The sequence below is a fragment of the Trichosurus vulpecula genome, chromosome 3 (assembly GCF_011100635.1).
Source record: "Trichosurus vulpecula isolate mTriVul1 chromosome 3, mTriVul1.pri, whole genome shotgun sequence".
Lineage (NCBI taxonomy): Eukaryota > Metazoa > Chordata > Mammalia > Diprotodontia > Phalangeridae > Trichosurus > Trichosurus vulpecula.
Genome location: NC_050575.1, coordinates 404,601,118 through 404,628,784, shown reverse-complemented (window position 1 = coordinate 404,628,784; position 27,667 = coordinate 404,601,118). Strand labels below are relative to the sequence as shown.

General features: G+C 52.0%; 2 protein-coding genes across 5 annotated transcripts in view; one reads left to right on the top strand and one right to left on the bottom strand.

The window, feature by feature from the left end:
- IMMT (inner membrane mitochondrial protein) overlaps nt 1-19,500 on the top strand; it is a 58,745-nt gene extending 39,245 nt beyond the window's left edge. For all 3 annotated transcript variants that reach the window (XM_036749367.1, XM_036749369.1, XM_036749368.1), the window contains 6 exons: nt 968-1,097; nt 15,503-15,517; nt 16,103-16,326; nt 16,967-17,098; nt 18,237-18,366; nt 18,600-19,500. In XM_036749367.1, coding sequence (XP_036605262.1) covers nt 968-1,097; nt 15,503-15,517; nt 16,103-16,326; nt 16,967-17,098; nt 18,237-18,366; nt 18,600-19,210 — 1,242 coding nt within the window. In that variant the 3' untranslated portion in view covers nt 19,211-19,500. The remainder of the gene's footprint in view (nt 1-967; nt 1,098-15,502; nt 15,518-16,102; nt 16,327-16,966; nt 17,099-18,236; nt 18,367-18,599) is intronic.
- A 6,164-nt stretch (nt 19,501-25,664) lies between these two features.
- PTCD3 (pentatricopeptide repeat domain 3) overlaps nt 25,665-27,667 on the bottom strand; it is a 29,046-nt gene continuing 27,043 nt past the window's right edge. Inside the window, exon 24 of one of the 2 annotated variants that reach the window (XM_036748542.1) lies at nt 25,665-26,892. In XM_036748542.1, coding sequence (XP_036604437.1) covers nt 26,820-26,892 — 73 coding nt within the window. In that variant the 3' untranslated portion in view covers nt 25,665-26,819. The remainder of the gene's footprint in view (nt 26,893-27,667) is intronic. The other variant, XM_036748543.1, reaches the window with a different exon arrangement.

Below are 27,667 nucleotides of genomic sequence, written 5' to 3'. Positions count from 1 at the left end.
TTCAGACGTGTTTCTTTCTGTTGGAGGTGCAGACATTCTTTGGTCTTACCACATTTGCCTTATGGGTGCTCTCCTGACTTTTCCTCCAGTATCATTGCCCCGTGGTTATGTGTTATCAAATATTGGTCGTCAGAGCTTGCCATTTCTGCCTCTACCACGTCTCTCCAATCCAACATCTTGTCTCCACTCACGCGGCTACTACCTGAGTTCAGGTCCTCATCGCCTCTCGCCTGCATTCTTGTGCTAGCCTCCCAGTTGGATTTCCTGCCTCAGGTTTCTCCTCTTTCCGTCTACCCTCCACACTGCTGCCACTTTCTTTAAATTTGTATCAGACCATGTGCCTTCCCCACTCAATAAAGTCCAGTGGCTTCTAGAATTAAATATAAACTCCTTTGTTAAAGCCCTTCACACCACTGTCCCCCATACCCACCCCATCTCAGGGTCTATATTATGCCTATTTTTCTACTCTGTGGTCCTGCCAGCCCTTCTTTCCCTTTCTTGTGGCCACACAGTTTTGTACAATGCCGGGCAAATACACAGCAAACATTTAATAAATGCTTGTGGATCGCTATTTCATCCTTCAGTCCTCCCTGCCTGCAGTGGCCTGCCTCCTAGAATGCCTGTCTTCCTTCAGATAGCTCTCCTCCTACATGAAGCCTCTCCCAGTCACTTTCATAACTGCCTTTTATTTGACTTCTTTGTTCACATTTATTCCGTGTCTGTAAATCCTCCTCATCTCCCCGCCAGCACAGAGGCTCCTTGTGAGTAGCGATTGTTTCACTGGATTTGCGTCTTGGCACCTCTCCCAGGGCCTGCTGCCTGGGGCGTGCTTAGTTAACCCTGGATTGATTTCTCTCCAGTTTGGGTTCATGCTCCTGTGGGACACCTGCGTATTTGATGTTCAGCACTTGAAAACAGCCCGTTTCTCTTTGCTCTTTTTAAACATGAGACGCTTGCGTTTGTTCAGGTCCAGGCGGCTCAGTCTGAAGCCAAAGTCGTCGCTCAGTACCATGAGCTGGTGGCCCAAGCCCGCGATGAGTTTCAAAGGGAACTGAACAGCATCACCCCGGAGGTACTTCCTGGTTGGAAGGGGCTCAGTAAGTATGACCAGAAAATTGGAAAATCTTCTCCCAGTTCATTGTAATGGCATTAAACCTGTGGACTTTGGGGTCCCTTCATTCCCATTGATTGAATACCAGATTTGGCCCCAATGCTTGTTGTCAGGATCCCCTTGTGATGAATTCAGTGAACAAGACATGACTTGTTACCAGGTGCCACTTTATTGGGGAATTGGGGGTCATGGGATTTGGGGTGCTAGGCCGAGAGCTGTCAGAGTAACTAGACAGGTTTGGGTTAAGAGCTTGACCTAGGGAAGGTCCACACTAGGGCATATGGAATAAGTCCATGAGGTCTAAACGAGGTGATCTTGTACTGGAAGAGGATGCTAGAACAAAGCATCTACTGGAAGCTGTCTGATGAACATTTATTAGGCACCTTCTGTGTGCAGGGCAGTAAGACATACAGAGACCTAAATGAAATCGTCTTCTCTGCCCTCTGAGAGCCTTGGGCCTGTGGGTGACGTTTAACCATATAACATACACACAGATAAATAAATAGGCACTAATTCAAGGGAAGAAGGAGTGCTAAACCACAGAGACAGATGAGAGGCTTCACATAAGAGGTGGCATCTTGAATAGAGATTAGAGTTCTGAGAGGAAGTAGGAAGAGGAGATAGAGTGTGGAGCCCACAAAGGGGCTGATGAGAAATAGCCCAGCTTTGGAGCCAGATGATGCAGGACCTTGTAACAGGCGGAGGAATTGGCATTTTCCACAACAGCCAAGGCACCCTGTGCTTTGGGTTTGAGGAGGGTGGCTGGACACATGCCTCAGCAGGAAAGCTCCTTTGGCTGGTGGGTATCAGTCTGATGGGAGAGGGAGGAGACCAGGCTGTGGGCTCACAGCACTAGACCTGCGCCAAGACTGTAGAGGGCAGCAGCAGCCACAGGTGGGAAGAGGAGGACCGGACATCCCTGTCTGTGTCATTTATAATAGTTAGAGTGGAGGACACGGAACATGCCTCTCTCTGGGTGCCCTCTGCCCCATCTGGCACAGAAGTATCGCCCTCTGTCCTCCCTCTCCTCCATTTCCACTGCCACCACCCTGGTTTGAACCTTGGTTGTTCCTTACCTGGGCCATCACAGGAGCCTTATGGTTGTCTCACTGGTCCATGTCCCTGCCAGGCAGATAGCATGTGTTCTCTGCTCTCACACCTGAGTGCTTCCCCTTCTGCCTGATCATACTCAGATGGATCTGTCACCTTGGCTCAGAGGGGCCCTCCCACGGTGCAGACCCTGGCCTGGGGCACTCTTGTCCCTGGGAGTCTTTCACAGGAGCTCTGGCCAGTGTGTTGGAGGCCTCCCTCACCCTCCTCCTCTAACCAGCCCATTGTCTTCTTGTTCTGTCAGACTGCTCCTTGGTGACCTCTTTTATTCTTGTCCTTCAGACTCATCTTTGTTCTATACTGCTGCCTGCTAACACACGTGTGCACGTTTCTCTTGCCTTATGGTGAACACTCCTTTTTAATTCTTTGGAGACAGTTGTATTTCATGTCTGGCTGACATAGAGCAATGCAGGTTTGTTTTGGGTTTTTTTAATGGGTCTTTGTCAGTTGTCAGGTATTTACTCTAAGGAAATCACGGACAAAGAAAGTCCCCACTCCTGCCAAAATACTTGTAGCAGCCCTTTCCAAGCAAAGACTTGGAAACAAAGTCAGTGTCCATCATTTGGGGAATAGCTTAACAAATTGCAGTCCATGAATGCAGTGGAGTATCAGTGTGCTGTCAGATAAATCCAGAGAAACATGCTGGGTGAACAGATGCTGTGAAGTCAGCAGAACAAGAGAACAAGACACACAGTGCTTACAACACCGTCAGTGGAGAGACCAGCGGCCTGTGAAACCATTGAAATTCTTACAGCGTTAACTAAAAAGAAGAGAGCAGCACGCCCCTCCCCCACCCTTTCAGGGTCAGCATCCATGGATTTGGGTCAATGTCAATGTCGATCACTTTTGCTGATTTTTTTTTCTCTTTCTATTTTTATTTAAAAATTTTCCTTAAGGACTGGCTCTGTGTGGGGGAGAAGAGTTGTACAGAGGAAAGTGTAGGGGATGTAGAAAGAAGAGGTGCCAGTAAAAGTCTATGAAATAAAATGGGTCTTTGCTTTCCTGGGAAGCTTGAGAGAGTGAGAAGTGCTCCATTGTTTCTGAAGGCACTCCAGCCCACTCTTCCTTTTCTTCAGCTCTGGGTCCCACTTCCTGTCTGTCTCTATTGTCACAGTTTGCATCCTGATCCATAAGCTTGAAGGCTGAAGATCCGCATCCATGCTGTTCCTCTGCTTGGTCTTTCTTGTTGGGGGGAGGGGGACAGGCCAGATCCTTTGAGTGGTTACAGCTTCTCTTTCATGAGGCCCTGGGCCTGTATGTGGTCACTGCTGTGTCGCCTGGAGACAGTGGCTGCTGCAGGACCCAGCCACAGGGCTGGGCCTCCTCTTCTGAGGTTGGTGAGCACAGATGGTCATTAAACTGGGCTGTTTCTGTAATTGTGACTTCTAAGGAATTGAAAAGGGGGCCTGCTGTACTCTTTTGATGACTTTTCCTCATGAACATCCAGAAAGCACAGTGGCATCTTAAAGTGACTACTTCTTTTAGTCACTTGTAAAATGGTAAATAGGTGGTACTTTGAATATCCCTTGGAGAAAAGCCTGCTTACTCTCTGCTAATCCTCCATTGAGGATGTCTACAGCAATTGTGTGTGGGTTGTAGAGTAGGTTTAGAAGTCTGGTCATTCATGTTCCCTTGTGCCTTCCCCATTGGCTCGGCTTGGGTGTGGATCACTTTCTTGTATAAAGCTGTGATCAGGACTTGGTCCAGAAAGTCCTCCCTGGCCCTTCCACATAGCTCACTCTCAGAAACAGACCTGATATTAGTTATCAGTGGGACTGGCCCTGAGGACCATGGGGCCTTTCCAGCTGATGCCTTTCACATGGGCTGTTTCCCCCCATTAGAACATGAATCTATGAAGAGCAAGGGCTGTTTTGTCCTTTGTCTGTTCCCAGTGCTCATGCATTCATCAAAGCTCCACTCTGGGCTCCCTCTCCAAGAAACCCTCCTGGTTCCCCGTGTCATGCAGTTGTGGATATTTCTGGTCTGTTTAAGTAGAATTCATCCTTCTAGAATTTAGCTGGTGTAGACACTGTCTCCATCAGTTCTGCCCACAGGTCCTTCTGTGTCATAGAAAGATGCTCTTTGGAAAGTCCACCACCTCGTGTCAGCCTTGTGATGAACCTCTCCTGGCTTCATGAGGGTGGTGTTTGAGCATGAGATGGACAGCCTGGGCCTTTCTCCTCGGAGGCTTTACAGCTGTTTGTGGGACCTGCTTGGGCTAATGCTTCGTTGACACACAAACAGCTGCCTTCTCCTTTCCTCCCAGAGCTTCCCATCTAATGGGGCGATCAGTAGGAAGTCATCCAGAAGAGGGCCTGGGGTGGGAAGGAAGGAGGGCACGCATGTGCTTCATTGGCTTCAGCAGCTTGTCGAGGCAGCGTGACCAAGAGCACAAGGCCAGGCCAAGAGCCTGTCATTCTGGGCCACAGTCGCAGCCTGGGACGTGGTTGGTCTCTTTGCCCACGAGGTTGTAACATACTCTTAACAGATCCAGCTGTTAAATAGTGAGCCTCTCCTTGGGGTGAGGGAATAAGCATTTAGGTAGTGGCTGCTGTATGCCAGGCATTGTACCAAGCTCTTTATAAATGTGACCTTACTGCATCCTCACAACAGCCTGTGAGGTAAATGCCATGATCATCCCCATTTTACAGTCGAGGACATCGAGGCAGAACCTGAATGGCTTGCCCAGAGTCACATAGTGATTGTCTCAGGCTGGATTTGAACTTGGGTCTTCTCAATTCTGGGACCAGTGCTCTGTCCTACAGGATGAGTATTCTGGTGGGAAGTAGGGATGATCTTTCATTGGAGTGTAACAGAAAAGCATCTAAAAGACCTCCCTGCCTTTAGGATGCTTATTTTCAATGAGAGCTGTTCAGTAGTAGGCTGGGTGGCCTCCCGTGGTTAGTGGGTTTCTCCCTTTCTGGGGTCTTCTGGCAGAGTCTGGATGATCATTCTCAGGTGTGTGATGGTGGATGGTAGGGAACTCCTGAAGTTTCTCCCTGCTCTGAAATTCTGGGATTCTGTCTTTGGGAAGATAAGGCCATACCATTGAATAATTAACAATCCTCTTTCCTTCCGGCCCTCCCCGACTTAGAGACATTGTGGGTCTCAAAGCCTGGTGTGCAGGCTTCCCTTGGCTGTGAGCCAGAGGCACTGCGCCCTCTGGGGGTGGGGGAGGTGGGGTGGCGTCCTCATTCCCTTGTGCTGTTCGCAGAGGCCCCTGCAGTTCTGCTTATGGGTACACAAGCATCCCATCCCTCTCTGCTTCCCCCTACTTTTGTCCCTTGGCCCCCCTTCTGTCTTCATTGATGGACCCCAGTGACATTATTTGTGGCTGATAAGTAGAAGCGGCTGTTGGGAGAGAAGATAGGTCTGGAAGGGTCCAGGAAGGAGGGTAAGTCTAGAAAAGGAGGCAGGGGAAGAGGCAGTCATGGGTATATCTGTCTTTTTGTTGTTTCTTCTACTTGCTGAGCCCATTTAGGGGGTTCATGCTGACGAGTGGTGGCAAGTTAGGGTTAGGTTGGGAAGGGGGAGCCCGGTGATGGAGGGTCTGAGAAGGGAGCTATGAATCTGGATCTGCTCTCCTCTGTGTCCATTCTTCAAGGCCCAGGTGAAGGTGTGTTGTCGCACTCATCAGTCAGCACCTGAAGGCCCTTCTCCAGTGGGGGAGACAGTGAGTGTGTGGAAGAGTGGATACAGTCTGAGGACAGGATTGATAAACTGCCTCAGTAATGGTGGGGCGGGCTGTAGCTAGAAGCTGGGAGAGGGGTTGGAGGGGCTTAGTGCAGGAGGCGGTGCCTGTTGTGCATCTCTAGGAAGCAGACATTCCCAGGGGAGGGTGGGGGAGAGGGCAGCCTAGGCCCTTGGGCACAAGGGGAGGAGCTGGTATAATTGCAGAGAGTCCAGCCGGTTTGACCATATTGCTGTGATGAGAGGGGGAGATGGGGGGATATTGTAAATGCCAAGGTTTGGCAACTGATGCTACATGTGAGCTGAAGGGGAGTGAGGGTCAAGGTGAAGGCCTCTGGTAAGAACCTGGGAGCCTGACAAATAAGGCAGGTTTAGGGGATAAGACAGTAAACTCTCTGTTGGATGTGGTGAGTTCAGGATTTGTCCAGGCCACCCAGTTTTCAATGTCCAGTAGGGAGCAGGTAACATGGGGCTGGAACCCAGGGGAGAGTGTTTCAACAATCCGGCTAGCAGCTGCTGTGGGGGGTGTAAAACCAACAACAACCAGCTCACAGAATGCTGCAAGCCCAAGTTCTTTTGATCTGCTTTACTAAGGAAAGGAACGTTAAGGGGTTAACAATCTCAATTTAATCCAGCATATCATTCACTTAGTTCAGGGGAAAAAGGCAGCACCCTGAACTTCAGAGCAAATACAAAAAAATTACAAACATTAACAGATCAAATACAATCATAGCTACCAAGAAAACCATCAACATCTGAGTTCAGCTGGAAGGCCCTTGCAGCGGCTGCCCAGAGTCCCGCGCCTCCAGGAGTGAGAGCCTTAAGCAAGTAGTTCTGTTCTCCCCTTTTTATGCAGTTTCAGACATCATCAAACTGTCATCTGAGTGACCAGAATTTAGGCTCCTACAATTGGCTCTGGATTTACCACCTCCCTTCATTGGCCCCACCTGGAGCCCCACCTTAGTTAACAATTCACACCCACATAGGCTTAGCACCTAATAGACAGGGGTTGGGGCCTGGGGCTTAGCACCTAGTAAGACTCAATCAAAGACACTGAATTAATCAAAGGAAGCAAAGGCCAAACTCTTCAAGGATCCCCAATACAGAGAGAAAGGCTGAATCTAGAAATGTGGGGTCATCCCCATGGACCCTAGAGGGCAGCTCACCCCTGGGAGCTGTTGGAGTTAGCATGAGAGTGTAGGGGAGCCCTCAAGAGCCTTCAGCTTGTTTTCCCAACTAGATAGAATCATGCAGGTGGGAACCACACCTTCCATTTGTTTCTCCATCCCACCCCAGAACACAATTTTAAATGCTCAGTGAAGGTACGTCTTAGGGGCTTGTGTTCTGTGGGGGATCAGAGGCCATGAAAGGTGTTAAGCAGAAGAGCTGATGGCCACAGGGGCATTTTGGGAAGATGAGTCTGTCAGTGGCACACAGGGTGGAGAGACGGCGTCCCCAAGTCTGCCTAGAGAGCACGCCATGTCCCATGTGTGATAGCACTGGGCCCGTGACCTTAGGAAAGGAAGGGAAGGACCGTGATCCTTGAGAAATGTCCAGCTGAAATCAGAGGGCATGAGGCACGGCTATCGTCATTTCCCTGCAGTAGAAAAAAGTCCATTTCTTAAATCGAGAGCCCACTTTCTTCAGGGCCTTCCAGTGGAGGCGGATGGGCTGAGGTGTTTGCTGTTCAATGGTGTGGCCGATGCTGCCTTCTTCTACCAGGGGAGATTGAGAACTCCAGCAGGTACAGGCAGAGCGTTTGTTTTGTCCTTGAAGAATCATTTGTGCCTTTTAAAACTTTTTAAGTTGACTTAATCTTGACAGTATCATTCTCAGTCTCATGAAATAATGAGGGGAGACAGTTTGTCTTCATTACAACTCCCTGCCTACACGATAGGAGGCAGTAAAACAATGGGGACTGCATACGCAAAAGTAGATGGGCAGCTGCACAGAGTCAGGAAGGCCTGAGTTCAGATTCTGCCTCACCTAACAGCTGTCACAGAATCTTCTCCCAGCCTCAGTTTCCATGTCTGATAGAATCGTTGATCAGATGAGATTGTGTGTGTGTGTGTGTAAGGGCCTCTAGGCACCATAGTGCACACAGCACTGGGCGTGGAGTCAGGAAGACTCATTTTCCTGGGTTGCCGCGTTCCCCCTAGGCCTCTTCCAGGGCCGGGGGTCGCGGGCAGTCCTCCCCGGGGGACCTCTTCTGCTCCTACACCGAGCCTTCGGTCGTCACCGGCCGGCCTGGCCTCCACCCAGACCGGAATTCACCAGACAGAACGCCAGAGGATCTCGCTCACGGTCTTTATTGGTACATCTTCCACGGCGACTGCTCGACTCTGACTCTCTTCCCCTATCCCCGTACATTATATAACCTATTGCAGCCAATCCAGTGGCGAGAGCTATAACATTGCCTTATATGGACGGGCTTCATCCTAAGCCGGCACCGCCCAGCGATATACCCGGAAAAGCGTTATACCCGGAAAGCTGTAGTCCCTGCCCCACCCTCCACCCAGCCCTAAGCGGCGTCCCACCCCCACCCAAATCCCAACAATTCACCCCTTAAACTAAAATTAAAAGGAAGAAGGGGAAACATAGGGCAGTGCTCATAAAGCGGAATCAAGATCCAACCAACCTGAGGGGTCCTCCCCCACACCTACGGCCCGCAGGGCGCGGTAACCAACCCGCTGGCGGCGAGAAAGCAGGGAGATGCGGGCGCAAAGAACGCGGACCGCAATAAGCAGGGCGAGGAAGGCCGCCGCAGCAGCCAGGTAGGGCCACCAGGAGAACCACGGACCTGAAAGCCAAGAAGGCCACCAGGAGGAGAGGTTGGGCGGGACCCATGGGGAGACCCTAGTGCCATTGATGGCCTGGTACTCCCGCCGAAGGTTGTGCAGCGTGTCCCAAAAATCCTCATCCCAGGTCCCGGTCAGGGCCCGGGAAAGGTTGCGGCTGAGCTCGGCCGCGATAGAGGAGTTAGAATAAGGGGCATTCGTCACACAGAGGCCTTCGCCCACGCGACGACGACAAGAGTGATCTACAAAGGAGTCCAACCGCTCCACGACCAGATCGAGGCGCGTGTTCAGGGTGAGCAGTCCTCCCCGAAGATGGAGGAGGGATGTCTCCACAGTCTGCAGGGCCTGCGCTGTCTGGGCGGTGGCGTTGTTGAGGGCCTCGGCCGTGACCGCAGAGCCAGCCATGGCCGTCGCGGTAAGGCCAAGGGAGGCGAGAGCTGATAAGGAGTCCCACCACGAGGAGAATCACCCCCACCGCCCGCGGCTTACGCTGTTTTCTCCTCCCTGGCGGTAACGGGGAACGGGGGGGGGGCGCAGCCGGATTCTGAGAGGACAGAGGGATGGGGACGAATTCGGGGGCGCGGACCACCACCGCAGTCGGCGCAAAGGAGCCATTCCAGCAAGGGGAGAGGTAACATTCAACCTTTGAACAGTTGAGAAGGGGGGTCGGAGAGAGATGCGTTGATGAAGAGCCAGAAGAAAGGGGGTTGGACGCAAACGTCCTGGGGGGGAACAGTCTGAGGAGTCAAGGTCCAATTTTCTCCCTCTTTCTCCCAAGAGAGAACCGCCGCTCCCGGTGAACGATGAGGAACCCCCAGAGCAGGCGAAGTCCAGGTGTCGGGCACATGGGGCAGAAGTCCTCGAAGGCCTTTGCGACATAGGCAGGGCCATTGTCCGTCTTGATCTCCGTAGGAACGCCGATGTGTGCGAACGCCTGGTAGAGGTGAGCAATAACACAGCGGGCCGTCTCCCCAGGCTGAAAGGAGGCGCTGACAAATCCCGAAAACGTGTCCACTGAGACGTGGAGAACCCGGGAGCCAATGTGCGTCATGTCCATCTGCCAGAGAGCGTTAGAACTGTCCCCTCTGGGGTTGCGAGCTCTTTCAGGGATGCGGGGCTGAAAGGGGGCGCAAGAGGCACAAGCTTTGACAATGTCTCTGGCCTGCTGTCGAGATATTCCGTACAGATGACGGAGAGATCGGGCGGAGAGGTGCCAACGGGAATGGGCCAATTGGGCCGGATCTTCGGAAACCTCATCCGCGACAGCAAGGAAAGTCTCAGGCGGCGACCGGAGGGCGGCGTCCACAACAGCATTCCCCGAATAGATGGGGCCCGCGGTCGTCCGGTGAGAGTGGACATGGAGGAGGTAAACGCGGGCCGAACGAGTCTGCAGAGCCTGTTGGACCTGTGAAAAGAGTGGGTGGAGCGGTACACCGGGAGAAATAAAGGAGTCTGGGAGGCCAGAAACAAGCTCCACGGCATATTTGCTATCTGAAATCACATTAATAGGCGTATCAGGGAACAACTGGAGCGCCTGAAGGATCGCCCACAACTCACTGGGCTGCACCGAGGGATATGGAGAGCGCAGTCGCAGGCACTGTTGCAAATGGGGGATATACAGCGCCACTCTGTGGTCCTTAGAAGCATCGGTAAAAATCTGGGGCCCCTGTACCGGTTGCGGGCTCACCGGGGACGGGGCGAGGGAGATGGGGAAAAGGGGGATGGTCTCCAAGAGTTTGGGCAAAGGGCCGCCGCCCACCGGGACGTCAAGCAGTGTCACCGCCCACGCCCAGGACGCCTGCATCAGTTCAGGAAGGACGGGAACAAGGTACGGTGCGTCCAGGGTGGGCACACAGCCTAGCAACGCTAGGCAGCGACGCCGGGCTGCTATTACAAGGCGAGCCAAAGCGTCCAAGCGCCCCTCCAGCGAGGAGGCCGCGCCTGAAACATAGATCCACTCAATTACTCCATGGGCCTGATACAAGGCACCCCATGGTAATAGGCCGTCTTGCAGGGGCCTAAAATAAACTGTCTTATTTGGCTCATATCGTGTCAGCGCGGACGTGGCTCGAGCAATGATGCGATGCAGTGCATCGTGGGCTGCAGGGGTCCAAGCTCGAGGAGATTTAAGGTCCGTGGGTCCTCTGAGAAGGTCATAAAGGGGTTGCATATCCCCGGGGGGAATAGGAAGATAAGAGCGGACCCACTGCACCGAGCCCACAAGTTTTTGAAAATCATTAAGAGTCTTGCAGCGCGCCTCCTGTAGCACAGGAAAGGGGCGCCGCACGGAGGTCTCCCCCACCACCGAGCCAAGATACTTAGCCGGGACCGTAAGTTGGACCTTCTCAGGATCCAGGAACAGGCCCGCACGGTGTAGCGTCCTCCGAACATCTCTCAAGCAAGGGTCCAACAATTGCTGAGTAGGCGCCGCCACCAGGGTATCATCCATTTAATGAAGAAGGAGAGCTGAAGGGTGGTCCCGACGGACCGGTTCCAGCACCCCGTCCACATGTCTCTGGCACAGCGTAGGGCTGTTGGCCATTCCCTGCGGGAGAACCTTGAACTCGAACCGCCTGTGGGGACGAGAAACATTAGTAGATGGCAGAGAGAACGCAAACTTGGGGGTGTCTTTCGGGTGGAGGGGAATGGAGAAAAAGCAGTCCTTTATGTCCACCACGGCCAAAGGCCATCCAGCCGGAATGGCCGTGGGAGAAGGAAGCCCGGGCTGGAGCTTCCCCATTGGTAACATAATACGGTTGATGGCCCGCAAGTCCACCAGGAGTCTCCAGCGGCCTTTTCCACCGCGTTTTTTAATGACAAAGGCAGGAGAATTGTAAGGGCTAGTGGAGGGCCTAATTTGGCCCTGAAGGAGCAGACCCTGGACAATCTCCTCCATTACGACGAGCTTTTGCAACGGGAGGGGCCACTGGTCTACCCACACTGGCGTGGTAGATGTCCAAGTGATTCGGGGTGTGGGGGTGCCCGTGTCGCGATCAGTGGCCCTCAAGAGTTTAAAGTATCCGGGCCGGACAAGGTAACCTCGAGCTGTGCAAGGATGTCACGACCCCATAGTGCATAGGTGAGACCGGGAACGCACAAAGGGCTAAACTGGCCCTCAAGCGCGTCCCGTCTCCAAGTCATAGGCCTGGCGGCCTCCCATGCCTCCACTACTCCTCCCACTCCCTTTACTGGCTTGCCAGCTCGTCGGCGTGGAATTTGAGGAGGCCACTGGTTGCGGGGCAGCGCGGAGCGATCGGCTCCCGTGTCTACGAGACCCCGCACTGGCTGTCCCTCCACCAGGAGGATCATCATGGGGCGGTCCATTGTGATCTTCTCCATCCAAAGGCAAGAATCAGCCTCTGTGTCCTGGAACGGCACTGCCTGAGCGAGGACCTCACCTGGGAAAATATCAACTAGAATAGGGTGTGGGTTAACTACCAGTAACGGGTCACCGGGGGCCAGCACCTGGGTGGGAACGGTATAGCGAGACTGAAAAGGGTTCCCCGTGGCCAGGAGCACTCCTGCTGGCCCTTGGACCGGGATTTCTATTGCCCCCCACGAGGGAAGGGTGGTTGAGTCTCGGGCCGTAAGGACTGGACCCGGGGGGGGCGAGTTGCCCGCTTTCTCGGCCCCCCGTGCTCGTTTCCCGACTCCTGGGTGGGGTTCCTTTGGTCGGAGCGGCAAAATTTCGCCATATGGCCAGGCTTTCCGCAGCGGAAGCAATTTGGGGTGCCTCGTCCCGACCCGCAGCTTTGTGGACACTGGGCCCGAAAGTGACCCAGCTGACCACATTTAAAGCACCGACGGTCGGATCCGGAGTCCCGGGAGACCGCGAGGCGGTTCAAAGCCTCTACCAGGGCGTCATTTCTCGCGGCCTCCTCTTTCAAGCGATCCCTCCGGTCCCGTTCTATGGCCGTCGCCAAGACTTCCATGGGACAGGGAGGAGCGAGGGACATCACCTTTTCTATCATTTGGTCCGGGGTGGCGTCGGGGGGCAAGGCCGCCAGAGCTGTCTTCGCCTCCCCCCGGAACCCCTCTCGGAGGATCTGCTTAATGATGAGTTCCCGGCCCGGCCCTGCAAACGTGCTGTCCACGTATCTCCGCACTCGCGTGGCAAACTCAAGTGCGCTCTCCCCTGGCTTCTGGCGCATATCGGCCAGGCCAGCTGGGGTTCCTGCAGAGGTACGCCCCAGCCTTTGCCATGCCTGTTGATGCACTACCCGCACATCCTCCAGCTCCTGGTTACTAAAAGTGGCCTGTACCCGGGGATCACTGTATTGTCCCCGGCCCAACAACAGGTCTACCCGCCCCGGGGGCCCCTCGGTGCGCGCTTGGAGCGCTCTAGCCTCCGATTCTTTGATAGCCTGGAACGCCGTGTAGTCCACAGGGCTCAGGACCCCCAACGCGAGGTCATCGAAATCACGCGGGGTCCAGACTGTGGAGACAGTCATATTAGAAAGAAGGCGCTGTGCCAACGGGGAAGCGGGGCCATTCTCCTGCACCGCCTGCTTAAATTCCCTAATGGTCTTCAGCGGCAGGGGCTGAAAAACTCGGGTACCATTATCCAGAAATAATGGAAATGCCTCAGAGATTTCTGAGTCCACCACCTCTCCGGACCGCATAGCTTCGCGGATCGCGCGAGGTATCAGAGGAAGGTACCCGCCTGATCTATCCCCCGGGCTGAGCCGCTCATAGCGGCTTTCGCTTTCGCCGTCAGAGTGGGGAAAAGAGGAAGTAGATCTGCGTTCCTGTTCTGGAGGGCGGGGCAGTGGGCGGCCCTCTGGCACACCACCCCTCCCTCGCGCCTCCCCTTCCCCGCAGGAGGGAATCGCCCGCGACTCCTCCCTCGGCCGGAAACCGGCGCCATCTTTGCTGGGTGCGCCCACCGCTCCAAAAAGTCGAACTGCGCCTGAAGCGTGGTAGCAGTTCTCCGAGACTAGTCTTTTCGTCTCTAAAAGGGGCCATTGTCCTGTATGTTCCGCCTGAGGCCGCTCATTTCCCGCCTCCTGCATATCCTCCCAAGGGTACAACGGGGGAGCAGAGGCCGTGGGCCTTGGCCCAGTTACCACCACCTCAGTCAGATCAGTCTCCCCTCCCGGGCCCCCACCGAGCGGCCGGGTCTCCGTCTGAGTCTCTGCCGTGCTGGTGTCCGGAGGAGGCCTGGGGTCGAGCAACCCCTTAATGGCGGCCATCAAGCCAAAGTCCTCCGGAAGAAGAAAACCCGGGCACTGTTTTTGATAAGACAGCATTTGCTGCTGTAAGACCGGAAAACGGTCCGGCTGAAACCCCGAGTGTATGAGCCACGGAGCCACCACCAGCAACTTTTCCACGAGCCGCTTTAGCTGCTCCGTGGAGGCGGACAACCCCCGTTTAGACAAAGCAGTTCTGACCTGTAAAGTTAATAAGTCCCGATCCTCTGGCCGCAGCAAAGGGAGGCTGCGCGCTTGCCCCATCTCCGGGCCTTTCCCCCGTTACCTGCACGGAGAAGCTGTCTGGTCCGCCCTAGTCGGGCTAGTCCCCCCTATCACCGGGGCTCTTCCGGAACTCTGCAACGGTCCAGCCGTCCTAGGCTGGTCCCTGTTCGGGCGCCAACCTGCCGCGTTCCCCCTAGGCCTCTTCCAGGGCCGGGGGTCGCGGGCAGTCCTCCCCGGGGGACCTCTTCTGCTCCTACACCGAGCCTTCGGTCGTCACCGGCCGGCCTGGCCTCCACCCAGACCGGAATTCACCAGACAGAACGCCAGAGGATCTCGCTCACGGTCTTTATTGGTACATCTTCCACGGCGACTGCTCGACTCTGACTCTCTTCCCCTATCCCCGTACATTATATAACCTATTGCAGCCAATCCAGTGGCGAGAGCTATAACATTGCCTTATATGGACGGGCTTCATCCTAAGCCGGCACCGCCCAGCGATATACCCGGAAAAGCGTTATACCCGGAAAGCTGTAGTCCCTGCCCCACCCTCCACCCAGCCCTAAGCGGCGTCCCACCCCCACCCAAATCCCAACACTGGGTTCAAATCTGGCCTCAGAAATTTCCTAGCTATGCGATCTTGGACAAGTCATTTCACCGTTTGCCTCAGTTTCCTCACCTGTAAAATGAGCTAGAGAAGGAAAAATGGCAAAACCTCCAGTATCTCTATGAAGAAAACCCCCAGTGGGGGAGCTAAGAGGTGGACATGACTGAAAAGTGACTCTGAGGCACTTTGCAAACCTTAGAACACTAATATATGTGCTAGCTCTTAATAATTAGTAGGAAGGAGACTCCTCAGAGGCACTCCCTGTTTGGGTTTTCTCTTTGTAGGAGGCACTTAATAAATGCTTACTGAAGTGAAATGCAGTTAATTCTATTTTAAAATAAAAATGAGGAAGCCATAGTTATGCTAAAAATGAGGTATTCTTGGTGAGCTTAGGAGGACTTTGTTTTCTAAAAATCCCATTTCTTGCATCAGGGAACAAAATGAGAGAACTCTAATTGAGAATCTTCATTTTTATGGACATCCCTATAGAGCTCAATATCTTTTTGACAAAAACTGCAGTTTTTCTGTTATTTCAAATTTAAAACAACTCAATCCAAAAGGTAAACTTCTAACAAAGGTAATTTCTGCAATTACTAAAAAAATTATCTAGAACTGACATTAACGATGTAAACATTTTAAAGTCATCTGGTCTCTGAATGTTTTAGAATGTGCAGAATCCATCAGTGGCACTTCCTTTCCCTTTTACATTCATTTAATAGTTAATTTGTTGAAATGAACATGCATTAATTTTTCACATTTTTTCTTTCTTTTGCAGAGATCTCAGATTTAGGTGAGTAATTCAGTGTTTGGGGATCTTTAAAGACTTTCATTGGAAGACTTAAATTACCTTTTTGTAGATAGTTTGGACCTTTGGAAAAACTCACTTTGTTCTTCAGGCCAACCTTGATTTTAAGTCTCACTTGGATGTTCTGGAAATTCATGAGGGCCACACACTTAATATCCAGAATTATCTGGGTGACAGCAAAGTCTGTTGATGCGTTTACTAGGGGAGAAATTTGGGTTTTCTTCAAGGCAGTGGAAAGAGGGAAGGGAAGGCTTTTGGCTGGACTTGTGGGTTTTGATCAGCAGTGTTGATGAAAGAATATATGAAGGCAACCTCCATTCTGTAATAAACCTTTCTGTCTGGGAAGGTGTAACATGAGCTCTTAGAGAATGAGCCAGAAAGGCCTCCAAGATGGAAGGGCTGGAATTCCTGTCCAAGAAACACCACAGGCTTATCGCTCTAGAGGAGCAGGGCCCCTAGGCCCTAGACCCTTCCCTTGGGGGCTAATCCTCAGAACTTATATTAGCAAACCTATCACTGTTTGTTGTGAAGCTTGTCTTCCAGTGGTTATTTTTAAATTTCCTTCTCTAGCTGAGCAGCTGTCCACCGATGATCTCAACTCCCTCATTGCACATGCCCATCGCCGTATTGACCAGCTAAACAGAGATCTGGCTGAGCAGAAGGTCCGAGAACAGCAGCATATCGAGGCTGCCCTGGAAAAGCGGAAGCTGGAGGATGACAAGATGTTTGAGGCGGCAGTGGCCAAAGCACTGGAGCACCACAGGAGTGAGATACAACTGGAGCAGGACAGAAGAGTAAGGGAGAGGCGTGTGCGCACGCGTGTGTGCGTGTGTGTAGATACGCAGATATCTGTAGAGATATACACACACAGCTAGCTCAAAAATGGCTCTGGAGTCATTGTTTTCTCTGGAAATAGGCGATATCAATGCTCCGTGAACTTTATAACATTAGACTTAGGAAGGGCTTAAATTGGTGGCCAAGGAATCACCTCAGACATTGGATCAGTGGATGTCTGACTCTGGGCAGGACACATGACCTTTGTCTCAGTTTCCTCATCTGTGAAGCAGGAATAATAATGCCCTTCCATCCATCCCAGGCGGACTGTGGGCTCAAATGATGCACTTATTACTTCAAAGGATCCCAGCTCATCCCTAAGTTTAGGGCACCTGCACAGTGGAGACAGAATGACGGCCTGATGGTGGCTGGTGGGTTTGCCTCTGCTTTCAGGTTTGAGTGTCGGGAGAACCCTCTGTGCCATATCTAATTCCCACTCAGTCCTTTGGAATTATTTCTCTCTGATCAGGAGTATTAGTTGGCCTCTTAGGGATTATACCATCTGTCCTATGGCTGAAAAGGTAATGGCTCCTCATAGGATTCTTTTTCCTAAGAGATCTGTGACAGGATGCTCCCTCACCATTGGGCTTGATTTTACAGGTTGAAGAAGTCCGAGATATGATGGAAACGGAAATGAGGACCCAGCTCCGCCGACAGGCCGCAGCCCACACCGACCACCTGAGAGACGTTCTCCGGATCCAGGAGCAAGAGCTCAAATATGAATATGAGCAGGTGATGCCCCTGGGGAGTGCCTGGGCCCTGTGGCACTCCCGTGTCTTCCCTGGATAGCCATTGGGCTCCTGGGCCCTGTGCTGCTCCCATGTCCTCCCTGGATGGCATCCTGGTTTCCTTGATAGTTCCCCTGGCTGCTGTGGGCATGCAGTGGCTGTGTGCTGGGGGAGATGAGACCTGGGCTGTTCTGGGGGAAGGCAGCCAGATTGGCTGGTTTATTTTCAGTGTCTCATTACTTAAAGAGGCCAGTGCTTCTGGTAATGCAAGTCTGGGGCCATTTGTTTAGTAGAACGGCAGGTCTGACCCTGAGGCTCTGCTGGGAGATCCATGGGGCCAAGAGAACTTGCCCCATCCTGAGGCACCTCTTGGTGATTTTCCTTATCCTCAGCCAAAGTCTCCTTCTGTGTGACTCCCACTCATTGGGCTTGCTTTTGACATCTGTGGCCAGTCCTTAGCAGATGGTCCCTTGACTTGGAAGCTGGCAGGGGCTCCTCTCTCACCCCTGCCCACCATCTTGGTGAGGCATGAGCCAAAGTCAGCGCCCCCTCCCTTTCCCTGTGCAGTTCATGGGTACATGAAAGGCTTGGGCTTGGCAGCAGAAGCCTTGAGTTCAGATCTTGCCTCACACTCCTCTTCCTCACTAGACCATGTGGCTGCTCTCAGCCTTGGGGATGCCAGACCTTAAAGCTCCTGAGAAATGCTGCATAGTAGTGTTACTGTCTATACTTTTATGATTACTATCTATCATCTTCAAATAATCCATAAATCCCACTGGTGGGGCAGGCTGGTGCTCAAGGCTGGGTTTTTGGTGCAGTCAGAGGCCAAGATGTAAGGAGGTAGTGGAGAAAATGGTTCTGAGGGGCAGGTGTCAGGGCTTCCCTGCCAGGCCACCCTGCTCAGAGTTGCAGGTGCTACCCCCCCAGGTGGCAGCACATTCAGAATCCCCTCCTCTTGAAATACATCCCAGACTTGGCTTTTCTGGACAGTTGAGCCTTTCCTTCCCAACTTGCAGCTCCCACTTTCTGCAAGGCTGGTCCCTCCGTTTGTTGGTGCTGCCAGCCCTTATCCTGCTGTCCTGTTGCAAGAGGGACTGTGTGTGTTGCTGTGCTCATGTTGGGCTTTTCTGTGGTTGTTTCAGGGCATGACTGAGAAGCTCGCGGAGCAGGAGCTACAGTTCAAACGCCTCAGTCAGGAGCAGGTGGACAACTTCACTCTGGACATAAACACAGCTTACGCCCGGCTCCGAGGGATCGAGCAGGCCATCCAGAGTGAGCAGTGTGGCTGGGCCACAGGCCTGCTGCTGGCGTCCTGGGCATGGGGGGAAAGGACAGGGCGAGTGGGAGCACAGCCTAAGGAGTGATCGCTCCTTGCTTTTTGGGAAGGAAGCGCTTGGACCCAAGGGCCTTTAAGGGCGAGACCCTGCCTTTGTGGTGGATGGGGGTGGGGTGGCACTCACCCCACCCCCCTTGTTGACTGTGACTTCTCCTCCTTTCCCTTGCAGGTCATTTGCTGGCCGAGGAGGAGTCCCGCAAGGCTCACCAGCTTTGGCTTTCGGTTGAGGCCTTAAAGTACAGCCTGAAGACGGCCTCGGGGGATGGCCCCACGGTTCCACTGGGCACGGCGGTGGAGGCCATCCGCATCAACTGTTCGGACAACGAGTTTGCCCAAGCCCTGACCGCAGCCATCCCGACCGAGTCCCTGACCCGAGGCATCTACAGCGAGGACACCCTGAGAGCCCGCTTCCAGCACGTGCAGAAGCTGGCGCGGAGGGTGGCCATGATCGACGAGACCCGCAACAGCTTGTACCAGTACTTCCTCTCCTACCTGCAGTCCCTTCTTATCTTCCAACCTCAGCAGCTCAAGCCCCCGGCCAAGCTCAGCCCAGAAGACCTGAACACATTCACGCTGCTGTCCTACGCCTCCTACAGCATGGAGCATGGTGACCTCGAGCTGGCTGCCAAGTTCGTCAACCAGCTGAAAGGAGAGTCGCGCCGGGTGGCCCAGGACTGGCTGAATGAAGCTCGCATGACCCTAGAAACGAAGCAGGTTGTGGACATCCTGACCGCGTATGCCAGTGCCGTTGGCATTGGGACCACCCAGGTGCAGCAGTGAGGGCACCAGGGCTCTCCTACGAAGTTGTCTCTTTTGGAAGGTTTGCAGCAAGGCTCCTGGGGGCGGGGCTGAGGGAGGCCACCTGTCCGCATCACCTGCCGCCTGCTGCATCCTGTGTTTCCAATTACTATCATGTCAGCCAACTCCAGGCACTTTTCACACCTTGTGTAACATTGGACGTTTTCGGGTTTTACTGATGGGGCTTTTGATGCAATCAAGATGATGTTTGTGATCCCGACCTCTATTGATTTGGCCACTTGGAGCAAACTGAATAAAACACAGTGAAAACAGCTGAGTCGCTCATGTCACTTTTCCCAAAAAGGCCCTTCCTGGCTTCCTGTGGAGAACTGAGGGTGGGGGAGGGGGAGACACAGTGATGGTGTGATGTAAGGACACTGGGTGGGGGTTGGGTCTCACAAGCAGTGTCTACTCCTTGATGGGATGGGGTCCTCATTTCCTTGGTTAGAAACTGCATTTTGTGAGTCACCCAGGGAGAGGTTAAGCACTGGGTTTATGAGGACTCCAGAAACTGGACAAATCAGAAAAATAATTGACTATTCCACAGCTAGGGACATACCTTCTCAGGCTTATTGTATCCCAGGAGGCCTCCCTGTTCCTTACCCAGGGCTCCCCTGTTCTGGTGTTCAGGGTGGGTGGGAAAATCTAAATTTACGTGAAAGGGAGAAGTAGCCTGACTGTCCCTGGGCAGCTCCCTGGGATTTTTAAGTCTCAGAACAGACTCTGACCTCTGCTGGCCTAGGTGGCCTCCTTCCCTGAAATCCCAGGTCCTGTCCCCATCCCTAAATTCACACTGGGGTGTATCAGGGTATAACTGAACAGGAAACACATCATGCATACTGACCAACTTGGGTTCCAGTGATGCCAGCCGAGACACCCAAGAAATGCTCAGTAGTGCCACTGGCGCTCCAACCTCGTATCCCTTTCTCAGAGAGCTCCTGGTTCTCCGGGAGCACCTCGTGATGGATCCCTCTGTTGCTTTCTTTGACCATTGCGTGCCTGGTAAAATCCAGCTTGCAAAGTGACTGCCATCCCTCAATAAAAGTGGGGCATGGCCTCGAAAGGAAGAAAGCTCTTCCCAAGTCGCAGCCCCCTCCAACTCCCTCTACTTGGCCACACGTGCTTGGCTGGCATAGCTCTGGGCCCAGCATCCCAGGATGGGAAGAGCTCAGGACCAGCTGCCCCCGGCACTGGCTCAGAACTACAGAGAGCGCCGAGGCTCTCCCGCCTTTCATTGCCTTTCCCTCTCCAGCCTCAGGTCCTTACCCCCACTTCTGGTCTCTGGAAGAAGAAATTCACTTCCTCTTCCTCTTCAGGTCCCTTTATTCTATTCGAGACGTCCTGCCTTTTCAGTAGAATGGAAGCAGGGACTGTTTTGTGTTTGTATATACCTAGCACTTACTCCTTGCTTCGGAAATAGTTGAATCCAGTGTCTGCTCCTCAGTCTTTAACATAGGCCCTGAACCCTCTTGGATGTGGGCACTCCCCAGCTGATGAACAGTTCACCTTCCAAAAATCCATTTGTAACAGCTCGTATCCTGTCTGGTCTCCCTGTCACGGTGAAAATAATGCTTGAAAACACAAGTTCCTTGACAATAATACACAAGTAAAAAGTCTTGGTTTTAAAATGATTACTCACATGACTTCATGTGGAAAGAGTGTTGCCTTTGGAGTGGAATGACCTGAATTAGAAACCAGATGCTGCTGCTGTCACCTGTGTGACTCTGGGCACGTTAGTTAACTTCTCTGTAGGGGGAGGGTTGGAATGTATGGCCCCTGCCCGATGGTCGATCCAGTGCTAAATCTGATCTTCCCAGGAGGGCACAAGTGGTGCTTGCCTATTGGCAGTTTTATAAAACCAGGGTCAGCCTCACTCCTCAGCCTTTGGCAAACATCCCCTCCTGAAGCTACTTGCCGTAGGCCATAGGTAAGGCTGGCCTGGCAGCATGGCCCTCACCTCCCTTAGGGTCCCACATGGACAGCCCCACTTCCTTGGTCATTGGTGAGTCAATGAGGGTCAGGAACTGGGTTGTTACCCAAAGAGCAAGGAGCAGTCTGGGTCTTTTAAGCTCTAATAGTTGTATTGTCCTCTTGTTGAAGGTGGGGAGAAGGATGGGGTGGCATGCTGGGGTGGCCACGCTGGGGTGGGCCTGGGAACAGCACCTCATCTCCCCACCCACGTGCCTTCAGGAGCTTTGTTCTGAAGGGTGGCTCATCAGCTATCAGTTTTTGCCTTTCTGGCCTACTCTAGTGGAGTCACCCCCTGCTCCTATGTGTGGCCATCTTGTCCTCAGCCTCACCTGTTCCACTTTGGCTATTTGTCATCGGCCTGGTGCCTCTCTGCCCCTTTTCTACCCATGTTCTTGACAGTGAGGATGACCCCACCCTAGACTCATGCCTTATATTTGAGCATCCTGGATCTTGTGTTATCCTATACCTCATGGCAGGGGTCCTGACCCTGAGTGGCATTCACTTACCTGTGTATTGCCCTGCTATGTGGGCACAGGAAAAGGAGGAGGGCAGCCACACTTTGGGAAGTTAAGAAGCATGGGCCTCATCAGTCATCAGAGCGGAAAGAGAACCGACTAGGATTCCTGGCAGCCACAAGCCTGCCTCGGGCTCCTAGCTGGGTGATCCTGGATCACTCAGAGCCTCAGCCTCTCGATTCATCCAAGATCATCCTACCCATCTCACCACGTGCTTGTGAAGGAAGTCCTGTGAATGGGGGTCACTGTGTGCATGAATTCATGGGGCTTGAAGGCTTCAAGGCTGTTCTGCCACTGACTCTCAGTGGGTGAAGTTTTGAAAGTGACAATTTCAGCCCATTTTCTTATCTATAAAATAAGAGGTTGGCTTGTGATCTGAAAGGCACAGGAAAAAAAGGCTGGATTTGGACATGGGGACTCTGGGTTTGAATCTGCTCTTTGCCTCTTATCACCTCTGTGACTAGCTAGGTCACTCACTAACTCCCAGCCTCAGTTTCCTCATCTGTAAAATCAGGGGACCAGGCTAGTTGATCCTGAGGTCCCTCTGCTCTACGTCAGTGCTCCTGAGATTCTGTGCACAGGGTGCCGTGATAGGCTGTGAGGGATAGCAAGGGAAAGGAAACCCAGTGACTGAGTCCTTGTCTCCCAGGCTTTCAGTCACTTCATCACTGCTTGTTGCAGCTTGACCCACCTTCCCAACGGCTTCCAAGGTGAAGAGCACCATCGAGCCTGGATTTGCCTCAATATTGAGTGGGTCTGCATAGCTGTGGTTCAGAGGAATGGGTAAGGGCTTTGCTTTGCCTGTGATGTCTGCACCCCTTCCCCCACCCCCCATAGTATCTGGCCCCAGGCTACTCACTAAACCGTATCCCTTTCTCCTCCAACTCTCCTACCAATACACCGTCGGTCATTGAAGCCTCCCTCCTGGATGGTCCCTTGTAACACTGACAGCAATCATGCTTCAGCCTCTAGTATCTCCATTATGGCTTCTGCCCCAATCTGGGCCAAAGGGAGCTCCATGTGAACCCTGCTCATCCTGATTCAGGCCCACGCCCTGTCGGCAGCAGCCGTAATTCTTCCTCACCTCCTCTTCTGTTCCTTCCTTACTCCAACCCAGAGAGCCAGTAATCACTCCTTGGGATTGTAGCCCCAACTGTCTGCCGGCAAAAGTCATTGAGGGAAGGGGCGAACGGTCCGTATTGCTTCCCCTAGGCCACCTGGTGCATTGTCCAGCTCTGTCCTTGCGCCTGATCCAGTTCGGCCCAGATGCTCACCTACAGCCCTTAGAAAATTAATCCCTTTTGCCTCAGAATACTCTCTCTCCCTCCTTAAAAAACCCAACCAGGTCTAGAATTACTTGTTCTCGTTATTTTTTGAAGATAGATGCTCCCACTGACAATTTTTTAACAAAGAAAATACACATGGGGCAGCTGGGTGGCACAGTGGATAGAGCAGCGACCCTGGAGTCAGGAGGTCCCAAGTTCAAATTTGACCACAGACACACACTGTGTGACCCTGGGCAAGTCACTTAACCCCAATTGCCACCCCCACCCCCCAGAAAAAGGAAATACATGTAAGTCTAGGCTAGATCTCATTCTCTGTGCAATCACCCTGCAGGTGCCCATTCCTCCCCTTCCTGCCCAAAAAAAGGTCCTTAGGACTTGACCAAAAATGCAAATATTAGGATTTTGCAAATGTTCCTTGTGGTCTGTGGGGGCCATTGAAGGTTTCTGAGCAAAGTTAAAGTCCTGAGTAACCTTTTGAGCAAAGTGTTTTAGGAAGACTAATCTGGAAGGGATACATGGGAGAAACTAGAGGAAAAGAGGCCAGAAAGAAGGCAGATAGAAGTAGGTCAGGCATGAAATAATGAGGGCCTAACCCAGGGTCGTGGAAGTAGGAGCAGGTGCATGGGGTGGGAGAAAACTGACAGGATCAGGTTGGGGCAGGGAATTGGGAGACATCGATCATCACCTCGTTGACTGGGAGGGAGGTGGCTGCAGATGAGAACCAGAAGAGGGAAAGCGTGAAGAATGCCTTGTTGAGGAGGTAGCATTTTTTTCTGAAGCCCTGGAAATGGAGATTTTAGCTGAAGTCACTAAGACGGAGTTTAGAGTGGAGGGCCAGCCCCTTGGAAATTGCTGCATATTGGGGACAGGGAGGAAGAAGGCATTACCAAAGACAAGAGGCACAATGTATCAACTTCACTGCATCTTCCGTAGGTGGACTGCTAGCTCGCTGATGCGGGGACTCTCCCTCCAATGGTGTAGATTGTGATCCATCCGGGGTTCGAGTTTGTTTTAATTGGCACAATATGGGAGAATCTAGAGGAAACTCTTTTGTTCTGGATGATCCCCCACAATGGTGGCAAACAACTTGGCAAGTGTAATCTTTGTGCCCTGACTGGTATTAATAATCAAAAGATCATTGAGCAAAGTTCTCTGTGATGTCTTTCAGGGAATCTTGATTTTAAGACATCTGGGATTAAGGTTTTATTTTGCACTGCAGTGTCAAATTGCAGGATCTTTGAATAATTACTTTAAAAATGGAAGGGAGGGGTTAGCTAGGTGGTGCAGTGAGTAGAGCACTGGCCCTGGAGTCAGAAGGATCGGAGTTCAAATGCGACCTCAGATGCCTGTGTGACCTTGGGCAAGTCACTTAACCCCAATTGCCCTGCCTTCCCCCCCACTCCAAAAAAAAAAAAAAGGAGGGGGGAGCCAGAACACCATCTTGTTCATCTCCTCCTCCACCTTCATACAGATGGAGAAACAGAGGTCTAGGACCCTTAGGGCTTCAGAGTCCCCTCAGAGATCCACAGCCACTCAAGAGATGTTTGATGAAAGACAAATGAATGAGATAATGAAAGGGCTACAGGCGAACATAGGTAGGGTGGGAGACCTTGATTTTGAACCCAGGTGTGTACTCCAACTACAAATTTGTTTTTTTCCCTAATAGTCTCTCTTCTAAAAGTCAAGATCTTGCCATGGGTGATCTGACTGAAGGAAGTAGCACCGGTTAGCTTGGGGGTGGGGAGACGGCAGGGCACGGGGGCATGACAGCCTTTCAAACATAAGCCTTCAAGACAGCCATCACTACAGAAGAGGGATTAACTTTGTCTCCAGAGAGCAAAACTTCAGAGTGATAAGCAGTTATAGACTTTTGGTTTGATAAATGTGAAAACTATCAACAAATGAGATCTCTCCTAAACCCTGGGAGAGAGTGGGCTCCCTTTCCTAGAGGTAGTCAAGCAAAGGCTGGGTGTGCGCCTTTTTCAGATAATTGTAGATAGTGAGTAAGTTGGACTGGATACCAAGGTCCCTTACAGTTCTGAGAACTCTAGGAAGGTAAGAGAATGAAGGGACATTTCCAGGAAGGTCAAAAAGCCAATACTGCAAATACCCAAGCACAAGCAAAACGCTACTGGGCCTGGGGCCTAATGGATTATTTCTGATTGTCTTAAAAAGAGCTCCGAGGAGTCTCAAATCAAAATGTCACAGACATTAGGTGGTGAGGAAGCATGGAGATGGCAGATATTACAGGCTGCTTAACATGGTAGGGTGGATGAGAGTATAAAGCCATTCCCCAGTACTGGATTTGCCAATGGGATGGCAGCTAGATGGGAGAGGAAGTGTTGCTTTTGAGTTAGGAAAGAATATTTATAGAGAAAAGTGGGATGCAAACACAGACTGAAGATACTGAAGGCACCTAAGTCCATTCAATCAGTGAGTCTCACTGAAGTGGGTTCTCTCTCGATCAGTGCAGATCACAACCCACTGATGCCTGCCAATTCATTATCTGTGCCTTCATTAAGATTCTGGCTAAGATCCATTAAATGCTGCCCTCCCATAGGTCTTTTAATCAAATTAGCACAGTGCCAGGCACATAAATCTTTAGTACTCTTTCATACCCCGAAGGCTCTGGCAAAGCATTCAACTCACTTCTCTTACCCCAACTCCTTTGATACATTTATTTCCTGAATGTATTTTTTGCATTAGTTTTGGTTAAAACGTTGCAGCCTACTTATACCCAGCACTTTGAAGCCCACCCACCACATGCCCTTTCATTATCTGGGGACCACGCATTCTTCACCCCCTCGTCTATACCTCGTCACTTGCTAAACTCACCTGGAATGCCTGTGGATCTGAGGCGGCTCTGGAATTGTGCTAAGGCGACTGCTGAGTAGAAGGGTGGACCTGAATGAAATCTGTCTCGGTGTGCAGCAGGCCCTCATTGCTATTGTAGCACTGTCCAGCTCCTTTCTGGAGCTCCAGAGCAAGATGTGCACAGCAGAAAGTGAAGAAAGGTGTGGGGTTGAAGTATTTGTGAAGTAGGATGTGGGCCAGGTCATGACCAGTTTTGTTGGATGGCTGGTCTCTTCTGAGACAGAAGGGAGAGTGAATGAGTGTGTGTGGGGGACATCTCAAACTGCTACTGGTGCAATTTAGTCCAACTTCAGAATTTGTCCTTTTTCAGATACACTCCGTTACCCCAGACGGGAGGAACTGGCCATTTGTTTGGCAGGACATGTCTCCAGAGGGGCCCCTGATCAGAGCTGGTGGCCAGCACCATCAGTCATCTCAGGGATGCTCAAGCCAGGAATGAGCTGGTGTGACAGCTGTCTTCTCTAGCAGGAGACACCAGTAAATTTTTAGTGTTTTTTCTCTCTGATTTCACACAACACTTTCCTTGCTGCCAAGGGATGGATGCACACTGAACTTACAACATTAACTAAGTCTGATGATGACTGACTGATGCAGCCAGACTCCCAGAGTCTTCTTTCCACTTCAAAGAACGGGATGCATATTTATGACCAGTTTGTAAGACGTGCTAGCTTTAGCAACGAAGGACAGGAGTGGTGGAAAGTGAAAACGTGTGTGTGAAAGCAGTAAAGAGCCTAAGGAACCAGTCAAGTGAGGAACAATGGTCATCCTGTCCTTACTAACGAACACTAAAGAAAGGCTCCCCCCGCCCCGCCCGCTCCTTTCAGCAGTGACATTTCAGGCGGTGAGAGGATGGGCACAATGCCTTTATTCCCGTGCACCTCTCCCCTGCTCAACTCAGCTCTGGAACCAGTGGAACTTCAGGGGTTCAGGGAGTGATGTCGACCCTCACTCGCTGTCGCTGCTGCTGCTGTCGCTGTCACTGTCACTGGTTGTGCCAGATAAGTCTTCCAGGGCTTTTCTGCAAGGAACAAAACCAACAGTTTCTTAAGACTTTTCTGGGGGCTCCTGCCAACCCCAAACATGTGAGCTGTCCTCAAACATGTGACAAATCACAGTGGTCTGGGGACTTGGCAGTACATACAGTCAGGAGCAGTGCTAAGACTGGAACCCTGTCCATACCAGGCTGCCTCAAGTGCATGTTAAAATGCATTTTTTTATTCAGTTAAAAATGTATCTTAAAATACTACTGATTAAATGATGTGAGGACAGACACTGAGGGAAACTGTGGTAAGAAACAAAGACACCAATAAAAACGTATTTAAAAAATTAACTGCATAACCAAGGAACCATTAATGGTAGGTGAACAGGGTAGTCACCCACAGGGCTCCATGCCATCACAGCCAGGGATCCTGGGCCTCCACTGGCAGCTTTAGTCCTGCCCAAGATTCCAGGCCTAATCCTGGTCCTAAGCAAGGCATCTCTACTTACACAAGGTGTCTACACAGCTTGAGGCCAGGAATCTGTCACTTCCTTCAATAAGCCTTTCCTGATAAAAGGTCATAGGACTGAGAGAGTCAATCTTAGGGATCACCTCCAATCTGGCTACTTCTGTTTATTAACAACTTTGCCCTAAGGCCTCAGGTGGGGGCCCAAAGTCACAGAGCTCCCTGGTACCTGACGTACCTCTTCCCACTTTGGCCAGAGGATTTTATCTTGATTTCTGGCTGTGCTTGGGGCGGCTTCTCAGGTGGTAAGAGCCCAAGGACACGAACCATACTTTTTCCCTAGCAGCG